Genomic DNA, 17,976 nt, shown 5'->3' with positions numbered 1-17,976 from the left:
GAGTTTAGGATTGTCCTGCAGATCGTCATATTTAAGGAGTTTAGGATTGTCCTTTAGTTCGTTATAATTAAGGACTTTAGGATCGTCCTTATGATCGTCATATCTAAGGAGTTTAGGATTGTCCTGTAGATCGTTATATTTAAGGAGTTAAGGATTGTCCTTTAGTTCGTTATATTTAAGGAGTTTAGGATTGTCCTGTAGATCGTCATATTTAAGGAGTTTAGGATTGTCCTGTAGATCGTTATATTTAAGGAGTTAAGGATTGTCCTTTTGATCGTTATATTTAAGGAGTTTAGGATCGTTGTCCTTTAGTTCGTTATATTTAAGGACTTTAGGATCGTCCTTTAGATCGTTATATTTCAGGAGTTAAGGATCGACCTTTAGATACTTATATTTAAGGACTTTAGGATTGTCCTGTAGATCGTCATATTTAAGGAGTTTAGGATTGTCCTTTAGTTCGTTATAATTAAGGACTTTAGGATCGTCGATCCTTAATATCGTTATATTTAAGGAGTTTAGGATCGTCCTTTAGATAGTTATATTTAAGGAGTTTAGGATTGTCCTGTAGATCGTTATATTTAAGGAGTTAAGGATTGTCCTTTTGATCGTTATATTTAAGGAGTTTAGGATCGTTATCTAAGGAGTTTAGGATTGTCCTGTAGATCGTCATATTTAAGGAGTTAATGATCGTCCTTTAGATCGTTATATTTAAGGAGTTTAGGATTGTCCTGCAGATCGTCATATTTAAGGAGTTTAGGATTGTCCTGTAGATCGTCATATTTAAAGAGTTTAGGATTGTCCTTTAGTTCGTTATAATTAAGGACTTTAGGATCGTCGATCCTTATGATCGTTATATTTAAGGAGTTTAGGATCGTCCTTTAGATCGTTATATTTAAGGAGTTTAGGATTGTCCTGTAGATCGTTATATTTAAGGAGTTTATGATCGTCCTTTAGATCGTCATATTTAAGGAGTTTAGAATTTTCCTGTAGATCTTCATAGTTAAGGACTTTAGGATCGTCCTTTAGATCGTTGTATTTAAGGAGTTTAGGATCGTCCTTTAGATCGTCATATTTAAGGAGTTTAAGATCGTTTTCTTGTTTGAAGGTAACCATGCATGTTATTAAACCAATTTGTAAGATAAAATATATAAATAGTTTATAAATATTTGCATTGCATTGCATTTGTTTTGTTTGAAGCTTTAACCATTGCGAGAACCTCAAAGGAAAAGAAAATTTAAGAAATAAAAAAGTCTGTTTACTGCAGCAACATAAAACATAAAAAAGCATATTGCATTGCGAATTAGGAATTACTCGATACCCTCTTTTATTTTCACTAGAACTCATGGCCTTCAATACAATTCATTAAGCATTCATGCCAATTCATACCTTGTTTATACTTAATGACGAATTTTTCACATTTTAAAAGTCCTGCCTTGCACTAAGGTTAAAAGGTCTGTCTATCCAGCACATGATCAGGGTGTTTTCTTCGTGTCGTCTTTGTAGTTTCTTTAATTTAAGAAATGGTGGACAGGATTTCGTTATTTACAATTGTTGCAATGCAGCTAAACAATTTGTAAAAATGTTCAGAGCACTTTTTATAAATAGTTCAGGTGAAAATTACACTTCTTAGCGCGGCATTTTCTAAATAAATAAGAAAAGAAGACGACGAGAATTCTAATGTTTTCTGGTTCTCTCTGCATAGGAATAATTCAAATTTAATAAAGAAACATTTGTTCGAAAATGAAGGCCCGCTAACAATAAAACAATGACATCTAAATCACTTTGCTCTGTAACTAATTACAACAATAAACTTTTTGTTCTCCTAATTTATGTCCAAACAAATTAACAAGCTTTCAAGTCAAAATTTACTAGAAATAATCTAATAGTCTAAAAGTCTAAAAGTCTCACAGTCTAAAAGTCTAATAGTCTAAAAGTCTAAAAGTCATAATAGTTTAAAAGTCTAATAGTCTAAAAGACTAAAAGTCTAAAAGTCATAATAGTCTAAAAGACTAAAAGTCAAAAAGTCTAATATTCTAAAAGTCTAAAAGTATAAAGGTCTAATAGTCTAGAAGTCTAATAGTCTAAAATTCTAATAGTATAGAAGTCTAATAGTCTAAAAGTCTAATAGTCTAAAAGTCTAAAAGTCTAAAAGTCATAATAGTTTAAAAGTCGAATAGTCTAAAAGACTAAAAGTCTAAAAGTCTAAAAGTTTAAAAGTCTCACAGTCTAAAAGTCTAATATTCTAAAAGTCTAAAAGTATAAAGGTCTAATAGTCTAGAAGTATAACAGTCTAGAAGTCTAATAGTCTAGAAGTATAATAGTATAAAAGTCTAATAGTCTAAAAGTCTAATATTCTAAAAGTCTAATAGTATAAAGGTCTAAAAGTCTAAAAGTCTAATAGTCTAAAAGTCTAATAGTCTAAAAGTCATAATAGTTTAAAAGTCTAATAGTCTAAAAGACTAAAAGTCTAAAAGTCATAATAGTTTAAAAGTCTAATAGTCTAAAAGACTAAAAGTCTAAAAGTCTAAAAGTCTAAAAGTCTCACAGTCTAAAAGTCTAATATTCTATAAGTCTAATAGTCTAAAAGACTAAAAGTCTAAAAGTCTCACAGTCTAAAAGTCTAATATTCTAAAAGTCTAAAAGTATAAAGGTCTAATAGTCTAGAAGTATAATAGTCTAAAAGTCTAATAGTATAGAAGTATAATAGTCTCAAAGTCTATTAGTCTAAAAGTCTAAAAGTCTAAAAGTCTAAAAGTCTCATATATACCTTAAAAGAAAGTGACCAGCTAGGAGGGTAGTAGAACGGAGAGTGCAGTATTGTGGAATAAAATATTAAAATTCATTTGTTACCAATATCACGTTTTTTCTATGTATTATTGTTACGTTAGACCGCAAACCTGTTCTTCAAACTAATGTCATAACAATTACATATACATAGTAAACACATCTCATATTGTATCAATTAAATCCCAATATTTTATTTTCTGATACTTCACTTTCATTTAAACTTCTTTACCTAGCCGGTCACCTCCTTTAATGGAACTGTCGACGTTAAAGTGATTCACAATGGTACCCATTAGCAATGAGGAAAATATTATTGTTTTCTTACCAAGAAAAATATTAAAATCTAACAATTACTTTTATGTTCTATTGCATGATTCCGCAATTCACTTTAATTGAGAAATCTCCACTCCTGATTGCCGAGTCCATTAGCGGCTGATCCAATTAGGGTTCAGTCATGTGTTTGTTGTCTATTCTGAACCAATAGAAATAGTATGGCGGTAACATCTATCTTACATTATCCAATTAGAGATATGAATCCTTCAATAGCGCCTATCACTAAATGGAAATATTTACTTCTACTGAAATTGTAGTGTCTCAATGGGAAACTATAAAGTTTATAATAGAAAAATAAGGATATCTTCATAATTTTTGCTCAGACGAAGGTTAAAAGTGTAATTTTGTGAAAATATTATATGATATCAAAGTTTATCTTGAATTTTATTTTTTGGCATTAGAAAAATGAGGTGGTCCAACCGAAAAGAAATATCTTTATTTCACCTGTTGTTTCTAATCCATAAGCTATATCCCACCCCACCCCAGAAGTATAGGATGAAGATGAAGATAATATGACAGCTTTTTAGCTTTTATAGAACTGTCTGGATGATAAAATTAAATTATCTTTTCATGAAGTATTAGAAAACAGTTATCTAAATTATACGATTTGATCAAAGCTTTGAGATTTTGCAGCTGTTTGGATAATATGATTTGATAACAGCTGTTCTACATAGATTTTAAAAATTTGATAAAGCTGTCTGGATAATATGATTTGATAACAGCTGTTCTAGATATTACAATTTGATAAAAGCTGTCTGGATAATAAGATTTTCAGCTTTCTGGAAAATGTGATTTGATTTACAGCTTTCTTATAAAAGATTTGATTGATTACAAGATTTGATATCAGCTGTCTAGATAATAAGATTTTATGGGAGCTGTCTAGTTTAAAATTTGATAACAGCTCTCTAAATAACAAGGTTTGATAGATAGCTGCAAAGATAAAAGACTTATAGATAAACAGTCTAAATTATAAATTTGATAACTGCGGTCTAAATAAAAAGATTTTACTAGGAGTTCTTCTCGAAGGAAAAGAATTTTTAAAACCAAATTGAAAAATGTTTAATTTTGGTTTTGCAATTATTTTCTCTGAAGTATTCTGCTCCAGGAGATCTTGCATAGTTCAAGAAAGAAAACTTATGAAACATTCAGTATTCATAAAAATATAATATACAGTGGTGACCAGAAAACTATGGTATTCTTGTCATCTTCTTTATTCTTTTAATAATAAAATAAAATAATAATAAAAGTGCCCTGAACATTTTTAAAAATGCTTCCGTCGCATCAAATCTCAAATCCCATTTTTTCAGTAAAAGGAAGAAAAGAGACGACTTCCATTTTAAAGTTGGCAGGTTCTTACTTAAAAAAACATTCTTTTAAAAATTTGCAAAAATATTATTATTATTGTTGTTAGGATTTATTCACACACAAAGTATCAAAGAGAATAGAAAATATATTAGAGTGGAATTTAGAAAATCCATCGGTATGAATTTTGTCATTCCCTTTCAGCCTGAAAGGGAGTTCAAAGTGTACAAATCATGTAAATGTTCACAAATTATATGCAGTAGAGTACATTAATACAGTATGTTCCCTAGACTATCCATTTCAATTTCGAATTATTTAAAGCTGTTAAATAAACCTTATAATGAATTAGGTGAATAAAAAACAGCATTTGATTTATAGTTATAACGGAAAATCATCGTTTCTAAAGTGAAAGGCATAGAGTCTATGTGAAATGATCATTGGTCAATTATGAAACCAGCCTATTTCATAATTTGGTTTTTTTTTTAATATTAATTTTAGATTTTCTATAAAATGATGTTCCAGGGCCAAAAAGGTTATATAACACAAATATGTCAAGTACACCTGCAGTATGGAAACAGTACAACAAAATGGCCGTTTTACACTTTTTTCTAGTAAATTCCCCTCTAATATATATTCTATTCTCTTTGCAAAGAATATACATACATATACAAATGGTGTGTTGTTTAAATTTGTTTAGATATTTCGAATATACAGTTTTACAAAAGAAAAGTGTCGCCTCTTTGTGCAAAGAGGCGACACTGATCATGACTCATTACATATTTATAATTTAATAAAATTTATTTTCTGTTAATTTTTCTTGCTGTTATTTAAGAAAATAATCTAAATCTTCAAAATTGCTGATGATTAAATTGTCAGAAAAAGTCCAAATTATAAAAAAACAACAAAAAATTTCCAAAAGGTGAGATGAGTCTATAGAACCTGTGATGAGGGATAAATATTAATATTTAGTCTAATATTTATGCAACATAATAAAGTTTGCCTGATATTGGTTTATGCTAAACTTATCTGATTAACTTCATATACAGCATACACATACAGGAAAGATTAATCAAAAATACTCACAACGTAAAGTTGAATGGGGCATCTGTCAACCGACTATCATCTTAATAGAGCGTCTGTCAACCGACTATCATCTTAATAGAGCATCTGTCAACCGACTATCATCTTTATAGAGCATCTGTCAACCCACTATCATCTTAATAGAGCATCTGTCAACCGACTATCATCTTAATAGAACATCTGTCAACCGACTATCATCTTAATATCGAGCATCTGTCGACCGACTATCATCTAAAGTTTAGCTTTTGTTGCTAGGCCACCATGATTTGTAAATGTAAATCATAAAATATCCGTTAATAATTTTTTTAAATTCTTGATTTTCAAATTTTGATTTAAAAGTAGAGGTTATTTTTAAATTTTCAGTTAAATTAAATCAGTTGAAATTTTTTTTTATAATTCAGACATGCAGATTTACCTACATTATTATTGATGCAAATGTAACTTACATGTAAACTTTTGAAACTTGATCATAGTTTTTTGAAATATAGAAAATAGAAATCCCACCAACTGATCATCATTTAAAGTGCTGATAACATCTTGTAATCTTCATCATAAATTCATCTTTTGAAACTTGGTCATAATCTTAAATTCCTATCCTGCAACCTATTCATGATTTTTTATTTATCTTCTGCTACCTGAGCATGATCTTAATTAAATTCATCTCCTTAAACCAGAGTCTAAAACTAAAGAATGCGCGAATTTTAAGTTCGAGGTTAAAAGTTCTGTAAAATAATGAGTATATAACTACTTAAATATTAAACTTTCTCAATTTTAAATTTGAATTTCCCGGGAAAAATCTGAACCAATCAGAGAAAAGGATTTAAAGAATTATTATGTACGTATAGGTATTAAGAGATCAGCTTTTTTTTAAATTTAAATTTTAAATTATTTACGTGACGGAAAACAAAACATATTTCCAGTTACAACCGTATTTTGGGTTTACGTGCAAACATTAATTAATCTAAAACGTAAAATTTTATTAAATCAAGGTTTTTACTTTTAAATATATCGTAATTAGTTGAATGCCGCTTAGCGCTGAATGATGATAGACAAATAGGGATTGCGGGATTTCAAGATTTTAACCCTGTGTTAAATTTTAACTCGTCGATTTCGGCGAGTTAAATATTTAACCACAGGATTAAATATTTAACCTCACGGTTAAAGTTCAGGTTTAAATTAAGTCAGAGTCTAAAACTAAAGAACGAAAAGTTTTGACTTAAATTTTAAGTTCATGGTTAAATGCCACTTCTGGCTTAATTTAAACCTGAACTTTAAGCGTGAGGTAAAATATTTAACCCTGTGGTTAAATATTTAACTCGCCGAAATCGACGAGATAAAATTTAAACACAGGGTTAAAATCTTGAAATCCTGCAATCCCTATTTATCTATCATCATTCAGCGCTAAACGGCATTCAACTAATTACGATATATATAAAAGTAAAACCTTGATTTAATAAAATTTCACGTTTTAGATTAATTAATGTTTGCACGTAAACCCAAAATACGGTTGTAACTGGAAATATGTTTTGTTTTCCGTCACGTAAATCATTTAAAATTTAAAAAAACAGCTGATTACCGAATACCGATACTTACGTAATAATTCTTTAAATCCTTTTCTCTGATTGGTTCATATTTTTCCCGGGAAATTCAAATTTAAAATTGAGAAAGTTTAATATTTAAGTAGCTATTCATTATTTTACAGAACTTTTAACCACGAACTTAAAATTCGCGCATTCTTTAGTTTCAGACTCAGAAGTGGCATTTCACCATGAACTTAAAATTTAAGTCAAAACTTTTCGTTCTTTAGTTTTAGACTCTGTTCATGATCTTTTATTCATCTTCTGCAACCTAACCATGTTCTTATATTGATCTTCTACAGTGTGATCATAATCTTAAATTCAGCTTCTGAAACCTGACTATGTTCTTAAATTCATATTCTGGAACCAGAAGTCAGAGCATTGATTATTTTACCTTACAGGGACAATTCAAATTGAGATATCAAGCATTAATTCTCAAATTCAAAAGTGTCCACATTGGATATCGAGATCAACTCTTCAGATTAACACTATCTACACAAAACTAATCTTGAATTTAGCTTCTAAAACCTGATCATGATCTTAAATCCATCTTCTGAAACCTAATCATTTATGAAAAATGTGTATTTAAAACTTCAAATTATGATATTTTCTAGTTTTGGTCTGATTGACTTGAAGTTGAACGTTCCGAGGGTGCCAAGGTTGCCGAGGGTGTTGAGAAAGGTAAGGATCAAGAACAACGAGATTAACGGGGACGAGAACAAGGATGGGATAAACTTCAGGTGAGAGAGTTTTTAAAATTTAATTTTTACTGATTTTGCGATTTAAAGTAACTGTTAATGTTAACGTCTTGTTAAATAACACTCCATTTAAAGAATTGATTCACGACAGTATTCTTAAAAACTTCCATTAAGATATCCTTGTTTTCTGTATACTAGTTTCTCTATCTATGCTTCTGACAAAGTACGAAATTTTTACAATATAGCAATGTTCCATTGTGAATCGTGTATGAAACTCTTTAAATGAAGGGTCATTTTAAAAATAACTTTTAATTAAAAAAATATGTTTTTGAAGTTTTGTCGTTTATTGAAGTGCAGTTAATTTTTTTTTAAATTTAAATGAAGAATAATATTGATGGTAGAGAAATTGAATTAATAGTTCAGCTCAACAAGGTTCTTAAGTAAACTTTCATAAAATAGACGTTTTGTTAAAACCCTGAAGGAAAATATTTGAATTATTTACAAAATGTTGATATTTCTTTATTGAACAACTTGTTTTAAAATCTTCGGAATTTCTATGAAATTCTTAGATTTTGGCATTCCATGATCATCCTCCGGGTTTCTAGTAAAATTGAATTTAGATGAGATTAGTTTGGAGGTTTGGATGGATAGATGGGTAGATTGTTAGTTAAATATATGGTTAGATGGGTAGATTGTTAGTTAAATAGATGGTTAGATGGGTAGATAGATAGTAAGATGGTTAGATGAATAGTTTTTATGTAAGATATTTGAAAGTTCAAAATATCCCAGGTTTACATCATTAGGTTGCAAAGACATAGAGATTATAAAATTCAAGTTTATGGTTGACTGGTAAGGTTGTAAGACGGTAACATAGTTAGATGGTAAGGTAGTTAGTTACTAGATGATCATAAATGTAAGATGAATGAAAAATAGCATGGATGAATGTTTAAGATGGAAAGAAGCAGAAGAAAGGATAGAAAGGAAGGAAAGAAGCTGAAGAAAGGATAGAAAGAATGTTTAAGATGGAAAGAAGCTGAAGAAAGGATAGAAAGAATGTTTAAGATGGAAAGAAGTTGAAGAAAGGATAGAAAGAATGATTAAATCATAAGATTGATCCCATTGACATTTTCCCCCGTGATTTATTTTCCTCTAAAGTATTATGTTTGTTGCATTTTCTTTCTTTACTTCCTATAGAACTGTTCTTCAACCCCCCAACCAGGGAGAGGGTGTAGAGAGCAACCATAAGTCCCGCAAATTGACCTCCGGAGCCTCCTGATTCGCAGAATGACCTCCTAGCCAAAAAAAATCCGTACCTCAAGCCTCCGCAACTCTTACTCCACGTCAAGCTTTCTTATCTCCATTAACAAATATTTGGCTTTTACATTCACCAAAAGCCCTTTTTTCAAAAAATCTCAACATCTGAAAAAAAGTTTTTAATAATACATAAACAAAAAGTTAACTTGAATTGAGATTAAAGCTTCTTGTTTGTTTTTCTAATTTTCACAAATTCTGAAACTTGTGCATAACTATTGCAGCTTTATATAGAGATAGACAAATTTTAAATAATTTCACAAGTGTATTATGTACGAATCTAAAATGTAAGCACCAATTCACATAATAAAAACAATAAAAGCACAAAGGAATTGAGTCTTTGCTACAAAGTCTGATTTTTCAAACACTAAATCTTTACAACCCAATGTAATATAGCTTAGATTAGGTCCACCCCATCAGATTGCAAAGATATAGTGATTAAGAAATTTGAGTTTGTGGCAAAAACTCAGTTCCCTTAGGTATTTCACAAAAAATATTATTTTTTGTGAATTTGTGCTTATTTAGTTATATAGATATTCAAAATAAATAAAGTTATTGAGTTCTGTACGTACATAGTACATACAATGTCCCATACCCCCTCCCCATTTTTTAGGCTTCCCCCTGTCCTCCCCCCTCCCCAATGGTTTCTTTCAAGATAAGAAGTCTTTGAACATCAGTATTACATCTTTTTTCCTAATAAATAAAAATAAAGTAAAAATAAATCAAAAACATTCTTAAATTTTCCAAGAGACGTGGAAACCTAAAGACGATATAAAATTGTATTAGATCTTTATATACTAGGCTCGGTTAACCTGGGGTAGACATTACGGTTTCCATTGCAAGTGGATTTTACTTGAGCGCCATTGCGAGCCCTGTAAAATCCGCGCAATTCCGCGCAAGTCCGTGCAATTCGAGAAACCCTAGTAGGCATGGAATTACTCTTATTTTAACTTAAAGGGGCTGTTGATGGAATATCAAGTGACCCTCCATATAAAAATGGGTAACGGAAAATAACGTCTTTTGCGAAAATCCGATAATGCTAACATGTTTTCCTGATGTAGAAATGCGCTAGTCACTTTTGTAGAGAAACCAAAACTGAAAATATGATAAGTTTCATTTACCTAGTGGGATAAAATAAAATCATCTTTTCACGTAAAAATACTTTTTCAAATTTCAAATTTTTTAACAGTTTTTTATGTTTTTAGATATTCATTTAATACATGCATTTCTTCAGGTTTCTTAACTTTAATGAAAAGAAGTTATGTAAAAATAATGTGAGAATGTAAAATAAATAGAAATATCTCGGAAATGAATGTATTATCTTCTTCTTTTATCTCGTTGTAGAAAATATCAATGTTTACCGAGGTTTGTTTTGCTCCGGAGGGTTTAAACTTGTTCAACAAATACCATGTTCTCAGGTGTTCTATGTATGCACATTATGCATATTCTATTCACAAGTATAAACTTCTATCCACCAGGGAGAGGAATTGAGTGTTTCACAAACTCAAATCTTCGAATCCCTTTATCTTTGCAACCTCATGGTGTAAACTTTTGATATTTTAAACTTAATTTGATCTAACAGAATTCAAAGTATGAAATATGTTAGGTCTTCGGCATTGGATTGGAAAGATATTAGGATAAGAAAATCAGAGTTTGTGGCAAAGACTCAATTCCTTTCAACATAAATTAGAAGAATATTCTTGCGTTTTTAATGTAACTATGAATATTTTTATTTACAAGCATTCTTGGATGGATTTCATTCAATATAATCTTTGGATGAATTCCTTTCAATACCATCCTTGGATGAATTCCATTCAATACAATCCTTGGATGGATTTCTTTCGATATAATTTTTAGATGGATTTATTTGGATAAACTCTTTTGATGGATTTCTTTTTATATAATCTTTGAATGGACTTATTTCAATATAACCCTTAGATGGATTCCTTTCAATATAATCCTTAGATGGATTCCTGTCAATATAATCCTTGGATGGATTCCTTTCAATATAATCCTTAGATGGATTCCTTTTAATATAATCCTTGGATGGATTCCTTTCAATATAATCCTTGGATGGATTTCTTTCGCTACACTCTTTTGATGGATTTCTTTTTATATAATCTTTGAATGGACTTATTTCAATATAACCCTTGGATGGATTCCTTTTAATATAATCCTTGGATGGATTCCTTTCAATATAATCCTCGGATGGATTCCTTTCAATATAATTCTTTTGTTTTGATGTTTTATTTAGATGTATTCCTGCACGAAAAATGTTTAATTTATTAACTTTAGAAAATGTCGAGACATATAGTCTTAGAGACTTAACAGTAATAACGACATTTCCGATTAAAAGGAAGAAGAAAGACGACAATAATTATGATTAGTATTGAATATAACTGTACAGTGTATTCATACATAAATGCACCCTGAAAGGAACTGTAAGTGTAATTTCAAGTGGAAACGGCCGATACATAACGGTATCCTTGAAACCTTTATCTGATCAAGTATGTGTGAGCGATATGGTCATTTTCCTTGGGTTTAAAGTGTTTAATTCTCATATGTTTTCCTGCATGGGAAATGCCCTAATCATTTTAGCAGAGTGAATCTGACATTGCCATCTTTGCATGGCCGGAGAGGGTCACTTGAAATAACGCTTACAGTCCCTTTAACTTAATAGATATCATGATTCCTACTGTTGGTAAGGTTGGAGACCCAGGATAGTGTGATGGGACGGAAGGATGCGGAGCAAAGAAGAGCATCCTTGTGGTCACAGCTGTACACGGAGAACGGTAGAGGTATTAGGTTTATTGAAACCAACATTATTATGATTTCATGATTTCACATGTAGAGTAAACTGCACCTTCATAACAATTTTCAGCTTAATAATTTTTTGTTTGAAAAAAATACATGATAACTTGATTGCTCTCTAATTTGTATTTGTATGACATTGACTAAATAAACCTTAGTTTTATTATCATTACGCACATCAAATGTATTATTATGGGGAAGCGCACTTTAAACTCTATATTGTGCAATGTTTGATCAAACTATACTAACAGTCGTCTTTGAAGTCCCATCCTTTGTGGGTAACCCTGTACATTCATTTTCGTGAAACTCAACTACAGGGTTACCCACAAAGGATAAGACTGTTAAGACGACCTGAAACTCAACTACAGGGTTACCCACAATTAGGATGAGACTGTAAAGACGACCTGAAACTCAACTACAGGGTTACTGTAGTCTTTTTATGGCCTTTCTATTGATCGGAAAGATACAAGTTTATAGTTGCAGGGAATCGTGAATATATAGAAAAAAATATAAATTCCGTACTGTCGTCTCTGAAGTTTTATCCTTTGTGGGTTCATTGTTCATTGTAAACTCAAGGATATTATTTAAACATTTAAAAAGATAATTGACATTTTCTCCGAAAAGTTTTCATCTTTTTTTGTAAAATATTGTGCAAAGATGTTTCTCTGTCTGTTCCGGTAAATTAGGAACAATTTTAGGAAAAAATGCTCTGTCACATTTGTCAACAAATTACATTCTGTTGAATTAGAGCGCTTCATGTATTTCACCAAATTGATAATCACTTTATCTATTACATGTATGTTCAAAGAATTAGATGGGGGTTGGGGGGAAAAAGACCCATCCTTTAAATACTTTTTTTTAAATTCATTTTTACACACTTAAATACATTATTACGTTTAATACATTACAAACTTTATACTAACTATTGAAGTGCTTGCTTGCAAAACCAATTTTGCACCAATAATTTGCAAAAGTTGAACTCAACTCCATGGGATTTGCAACCCTAGGTAAACCTCAGTCCATAACTTTAGTCTTAATATTGGACGTACAGAATTATAAAAATTCAGAATTAATCTATGCTTAAAAAAGCTTTAATCATTTGAAAAATGTATCTCTGAAACCCATTCTAGAATCTCATCCATGACAGTACGTATTTACTAAAACCCTCACGTAACCCACGATCAACGTACATCTAAATTTTTTTGTTTTTCAATGTCATTCTCCAAGTTTGAATTAATTGGAATTGTAAATGTCCTTTTTAACCCTTAAATCTATTTATCTAGAGGACATAATGGAAGCTGAGAGTACGGGTATTGGAATATGTGGATGGATTTTAACATTGCTTTCTCTAGTTCTGGTTCTTGTCACGGTTCCATTCTCTCTTTTCGTCTGCTTTAAGGTAAACCTCTTGATCTCATTCTTCTTATTTTGGGGCTGTCCAAGATACATATACCTAACCTTGTTAAATACCGGCTTTATTTATCACATATATTTTGTTTGTCTGTTTGTGTGTCCTATAAACGTCAAAACGGCTGAACCGTGTGGCAGCTCACATGACTCCAGGGAAGGTTTATGATTGGTAAAAAATTAAATATTCCTTCGGTGGTTTATAGATATTCAAAGATGGAGGCAGTATCCAGTGTGTGTTTAAAATAGATAAATCCAATCTAATTACAATCCAACCTAATCCCAGCATGATGGTTCAATTTGTTAGAACGAATTTCTCCTGGTCTTTCTTTAATTATGTTTTCAAATACTTTCTAGATTGCTCTTTGTATGGAATACCTAGAGTAGAGAAAAGTTTTGAGAGAACTTGATGGAACCAGTAATCCTTACTCCGGGTTCTCCTGGTTCTCCAGGGATAGTTTCCTCCTAATATTCTTGAAGTGGGGTTGAAGTATCGGACAAGGATCAGGGATTATTAAGGTTTGGCCGTGGAGGAAGCTTTTAGAAACCTGAGAAGATTAGATAAATCTTGGCGAGCTTATTCTTTTCATCCATAGTGAAACAATATTTCATTTATCATACCCTCATCATTCCTCATCCTACTCCTGGACATATATGAAATCAGAAAGACGTGTTTAGATTGAATTTTCCAAGGTTATAATGCAACGAAAGTTATTTCAGACGTGTACCCATCTTTTGTATTGCAGTGTACTGTCTCTGAGCGGTGTAATGTAAACACAAGACGGATCACGAAGCCTGACATGGGATCCATCTTTTGCATAAAAAATCAATGAAATATTCTGGCCATAGAAAACTATTATGGGAATTATCAAAATTATCAAAATTTAATGCTTTTAACCTCCTCGGATACTAAACGAACACTGCAATTGAATTTCCTTGCATTGTAACCTTGAAATTTCTAAATTTAGTTTTTCTTTGATAAATTATTCCAAGATGAGTTTTCTAAATTTAAGATTAAATTCGGTCGGAAGGTGTTCAGAAGCTGATTTGGGCCACAGGAGAAGGAGGTGGGGAGGATGAGAGGAAAGGGGGGTGAGAACGTAGAGGGGAGGAGGAGGGGAGGGGAGGAGAAGAGGAGGGGAGAAGGAGGAGGATGAGGACTAGGAATTTGAAAATTCTGAGATATCATAAACCCTTCAACACAATTCTTTTCAACGAAGATAAAGTTTTATGTTGAATAATCCAGTTCCCAAACTATTCTATCGTTTCCGTCCAACCTTCTTATAAAGTTTGCAGCCAAAACTCAATATATTTAGTTTCTAGGTAGGTCGTTTAACAGGGTCAGACGTACATTAGTCTTTTCTGATATTCATACAGTATCTTCTTGTGAAATGGAGGCGGTTGTCAGACCTGGTACAGGAGTATAAGAGAACTGTTTAATATCTAGGTGGTACAGGAGTATGAGAGAGCAGTAATATTCCGGTTGGGTCGACTACTACCTGGTGGATCAAGAGGGCCAGGTGAGAGACAAAGAAAAACTGTCATTATAGTCCATTTGACAAAATCCTTAACTTTAAGTTTAGGGGGTTACAGAAGACAAATTTACATCTGCTAAATTTATTTTGAAAGTTCTAGGATTAAAGCTACCAAGCTTACACTTAATAACTATAAAAAATATTAAAAAACTTTTAAGTAATATTAAAATATGGTAACTACTTTTAATTAATTCAGATTTTATACAATTAATATAAATCTTACATATTTTTAACTGAGTGTTTCATTAACACAACAGGTGACATGTTCATTCAGTAAATTTATAAACCAACTATGTGTTATGTCAGAATAGAGTATCATGTTAGTATGAATATCTTTTCTGAAAGGAGTTGAGTCCTTCCCATAAACTTGAGTTTTCTTAATCGCTTTATCTTTGTAATCTGGAGGTGTAAACCTTTGATATTTCAAACTTAGATTACTAAATCTAAGAGAGTTTATAGTTTGAAATATCTAAGGTCTACAACATTGGGTTGCAAAGATAGAGGTATTAAAAAATCAGAGTTTGTGGTTAAAACTCAAATACTTTCCAAGAAAAATGTAAACTGGGATTTGACGTGAATAATCAAAAATCTAAAAAAATCTAAAATCTAAAAATGTCATATTTTTCGTTGGTTAAAATTATGTTATGAGGCAGTGAGTTCTGCATCAATGTAATTGTTTAAAGCTTGTTAGAGCATTACAAAACATGGGAAATATTGAGTAGGAGATTTACTCTCATAAAGTCCTTTAAACTCACTTTCCCAAGTTTAACAAAGAGTTTTCTGCAGGAATTTTTTTCATCCTTCCCTGCATAGAAAACTATTCTAAAGTGGATCTCAGGACTTCAGTTATAGATATACCACCACAGGAGGTTAGTTGTAAATATAGATATACCCCCACAGGAGGTTAGTTGTATATAAAGATATACCACCACAGGAGGTTAGTTGTATATATAGATATACCACCACAGGAGGTTAGTTGTATATATCGATATACCACCACAGGAGGTTAGTTGTATATTTAAATATACCACCACAGGAGGTTAGTTGTATATATCGATATACCACCACAGTAGGTTAGTTATATATTTAAATATACCACCACAGGAGGTTAGTTGTATATATAGATATACCACCACAGGAGGTTAGTTGTATATAAAGATATACCACCACAGGAGGTTAGTTGTATAAATAAATATACCACCACAGGAGGTTAGTTTTATATATAGATATACCACCACAGGAGGTTAGTTGTATGTATAGATATACCACCACAGGAGGTTAGTTGTATATATAGATATATCACCACAGGAGGTTAGTTGTATATATAGGTATACCACCACAGGAGGCTAGTTGTATTATTTAGTATCCAGTTTCTTTAAGTGTTTAATATCCAGTATCTAGTATTTAGTATCTACTTTCTAGTATTTAGTATCTACTTTATAGTATCTACCATCTAGCATCTACTATCTAATATTTAGTATCTAGTATCTAGTATCTAGTATCTAGTAGCTAGTATCTACTTTATAGTATCTACCATCTAGCATCTACTATCTAATATTTGTATCTAGTATCTAGTATCTAGTATCTAGTATCTAGTATCTTGTATCTAGTATCTAGTATCTAGTATCTAGTATCTAGTATCTTATAGTATCTACTATACATATATTTACATATATATATCTTTCTACGGTAACTAGCATCTATTATCTAGGAACTAGTATCAAGCACTCAATATCCTTTATACAGAATATAGTATGGAGTATCAAGTATTTTGTATTTAGCAACTAGTATTTAGTATACAGTATTTAGTATCCTGTATTTATTATCTAGAATTCTTTATCTGCAGTATTCATTATCCTGTATCCAGCAACTAGTATTCCGTATTCAGTATTCAGTATCAAGTATTCAATATCCATAAACTAGTATTCAGTATCCAGCATTCGTTATCTTCAGTATCCATTATCTGCAGCATTCATTATCCAGTATCTAGCAACTAGTAATCAGTATCCAGTATTCAGTATCAAGCACCTAGTATTCAGTATCCAGCATTCATTATCTGCAGTATCCATTATCTGCAGTATTCATTATCCAGTATCCAGCAACTAGTAATCAGTATCCAGTATTCAGTATCAAGCACCTAGTATTCAGTATCAAGTATTCAGTATGTATCCAGCAACTAGTATATTAGTATCGAGTATTCAGTATGTGTCCAGCAACTAGTATTCAGTATCCAGTATTCAGTATCAAACAAATAGTATATTCAGTATCCAAGATTCAGTATCTAGCATCTAGTATATTCAGTATCCAGTATTCACTATCCAGCGACTAGTATATTCAGTATCCAGAAACTAGTATTCAGTATCCAGTATTCAGTATCCAGTATTCAGTATCCAGCAACTAGTGTATTCATTATCCAGCAACTAGTATTCAGTATCCAGTATTCATTATCCAGCGACTAGTATATTCAGTATCCAGAAACTAGTATTCAGTATCCAGTATTCAGTATCCAGAAACTAGTATATTCAGTATCCAGTATTCACTATCCAGCAACTAGTATATTCAGTATCCAGTATTCATTATCCAGCGACTAGTATATTCAGTATCCAGTATTCAGTATCCAGCAACGTATATTCAGTATCCAGTATTCACTATCCAGCAACAAATATTCAGTATCCAGTATTCATTATTCAGCAACTAGTATATTCAGTATCCAGTATTCAGTATCCAGAAACTAGTATATTCAGTATCCAGTATTCACTATCCAGCAACTAGTATAATTCAGTATCCAGTATTCACTATCCAGCAACTAATATTCAGTATCTAGTATTCATTATCCAGCAACTAGTATATTCAGTATCCAGTATTCATTATCCAGCAACTAGTATATTCAGTATCCAGTATTCATTATCCAGCGACTAGTATATTCAGTATCCAGTATTCAGTATCCAGCAACTAGTATATTCAGTATCCAGTATTCAGTATCCAGCAACTAGTATATTCAGTATCCAGTATTCATTATCCAGCGACTAGTATATTCAGTATCCAGTATTCAGTATCCAGCAACTAGTATATTCAGTATCCAGTATTCAGTATCCAGCAACTAGCATATACTAACAAGTATATCTTTATGAGATTTTT

General features: G+C 31.3%; 1 protein-coding gene across 5 annotated transcripts in view; it reads left to right on the top strand.

Annotated features, from left to right (window-relative positions):
- LOC111701475 (band 7 protein AGAP004871) overlaps window positions 1-17,976 on the top strand; it is a 46,491-nt gene that overhangs the window by 1,186 nt on the left and 27,329 nt on the right. For 3 of the 5 annotated variants that reach the window (XM_023472771.1, XM_023472772.1, XM_023472768.1), the window contains exons 2-6: window positions 7,691-7,816; window positions 11,792-11,883; window positions 13,180-13,295; window positions 14,751-14,823; window positions 15,625-15,707. In XM_023472771.1, the coding sequence (XP_023328539.1) occupies window positions 11,814-11,883; window positions 13,180-13,295; window positions 14,751-14,823; window positions 15,625-15,707 (342 nt within the window). In that variant the 5' untranslated portion in view covers window positions 7,691-7,816; window positions 11,792-11,813. The remainder of the gene's footprint in view (window positions 1-7,690; window positions 7,817-11,791; window positions 11,884-13,179; window positions 13,296-14,750; window positions 14,824-15,624; window positions 15,708-17,976) is intronic. The other 2 variants (XM_023472769.1, XM_023472770.1) reach the window with 2 other exon arrangements.

This window comes from Eurytemora carolleeae, unplaced genomic scaffold, assembly GCF_000591075.1.
Source record: "Eurytemora carolleeae unplaced genomic scaffold, Eaff_2.0 scaffold372, whole genome shotgun sequence".
Taxonomy (NCBI): Eukaryota; Metazoa; Arthropoda; class Copepoda; order Calanoida; family Temoridae; genus Eurytemora; species Eurytemora carolleeae.
Note: the sequence above shows the minus strand (reverse complement) of the source record. Positions and strands in the feature narration are given on the sequence as shown.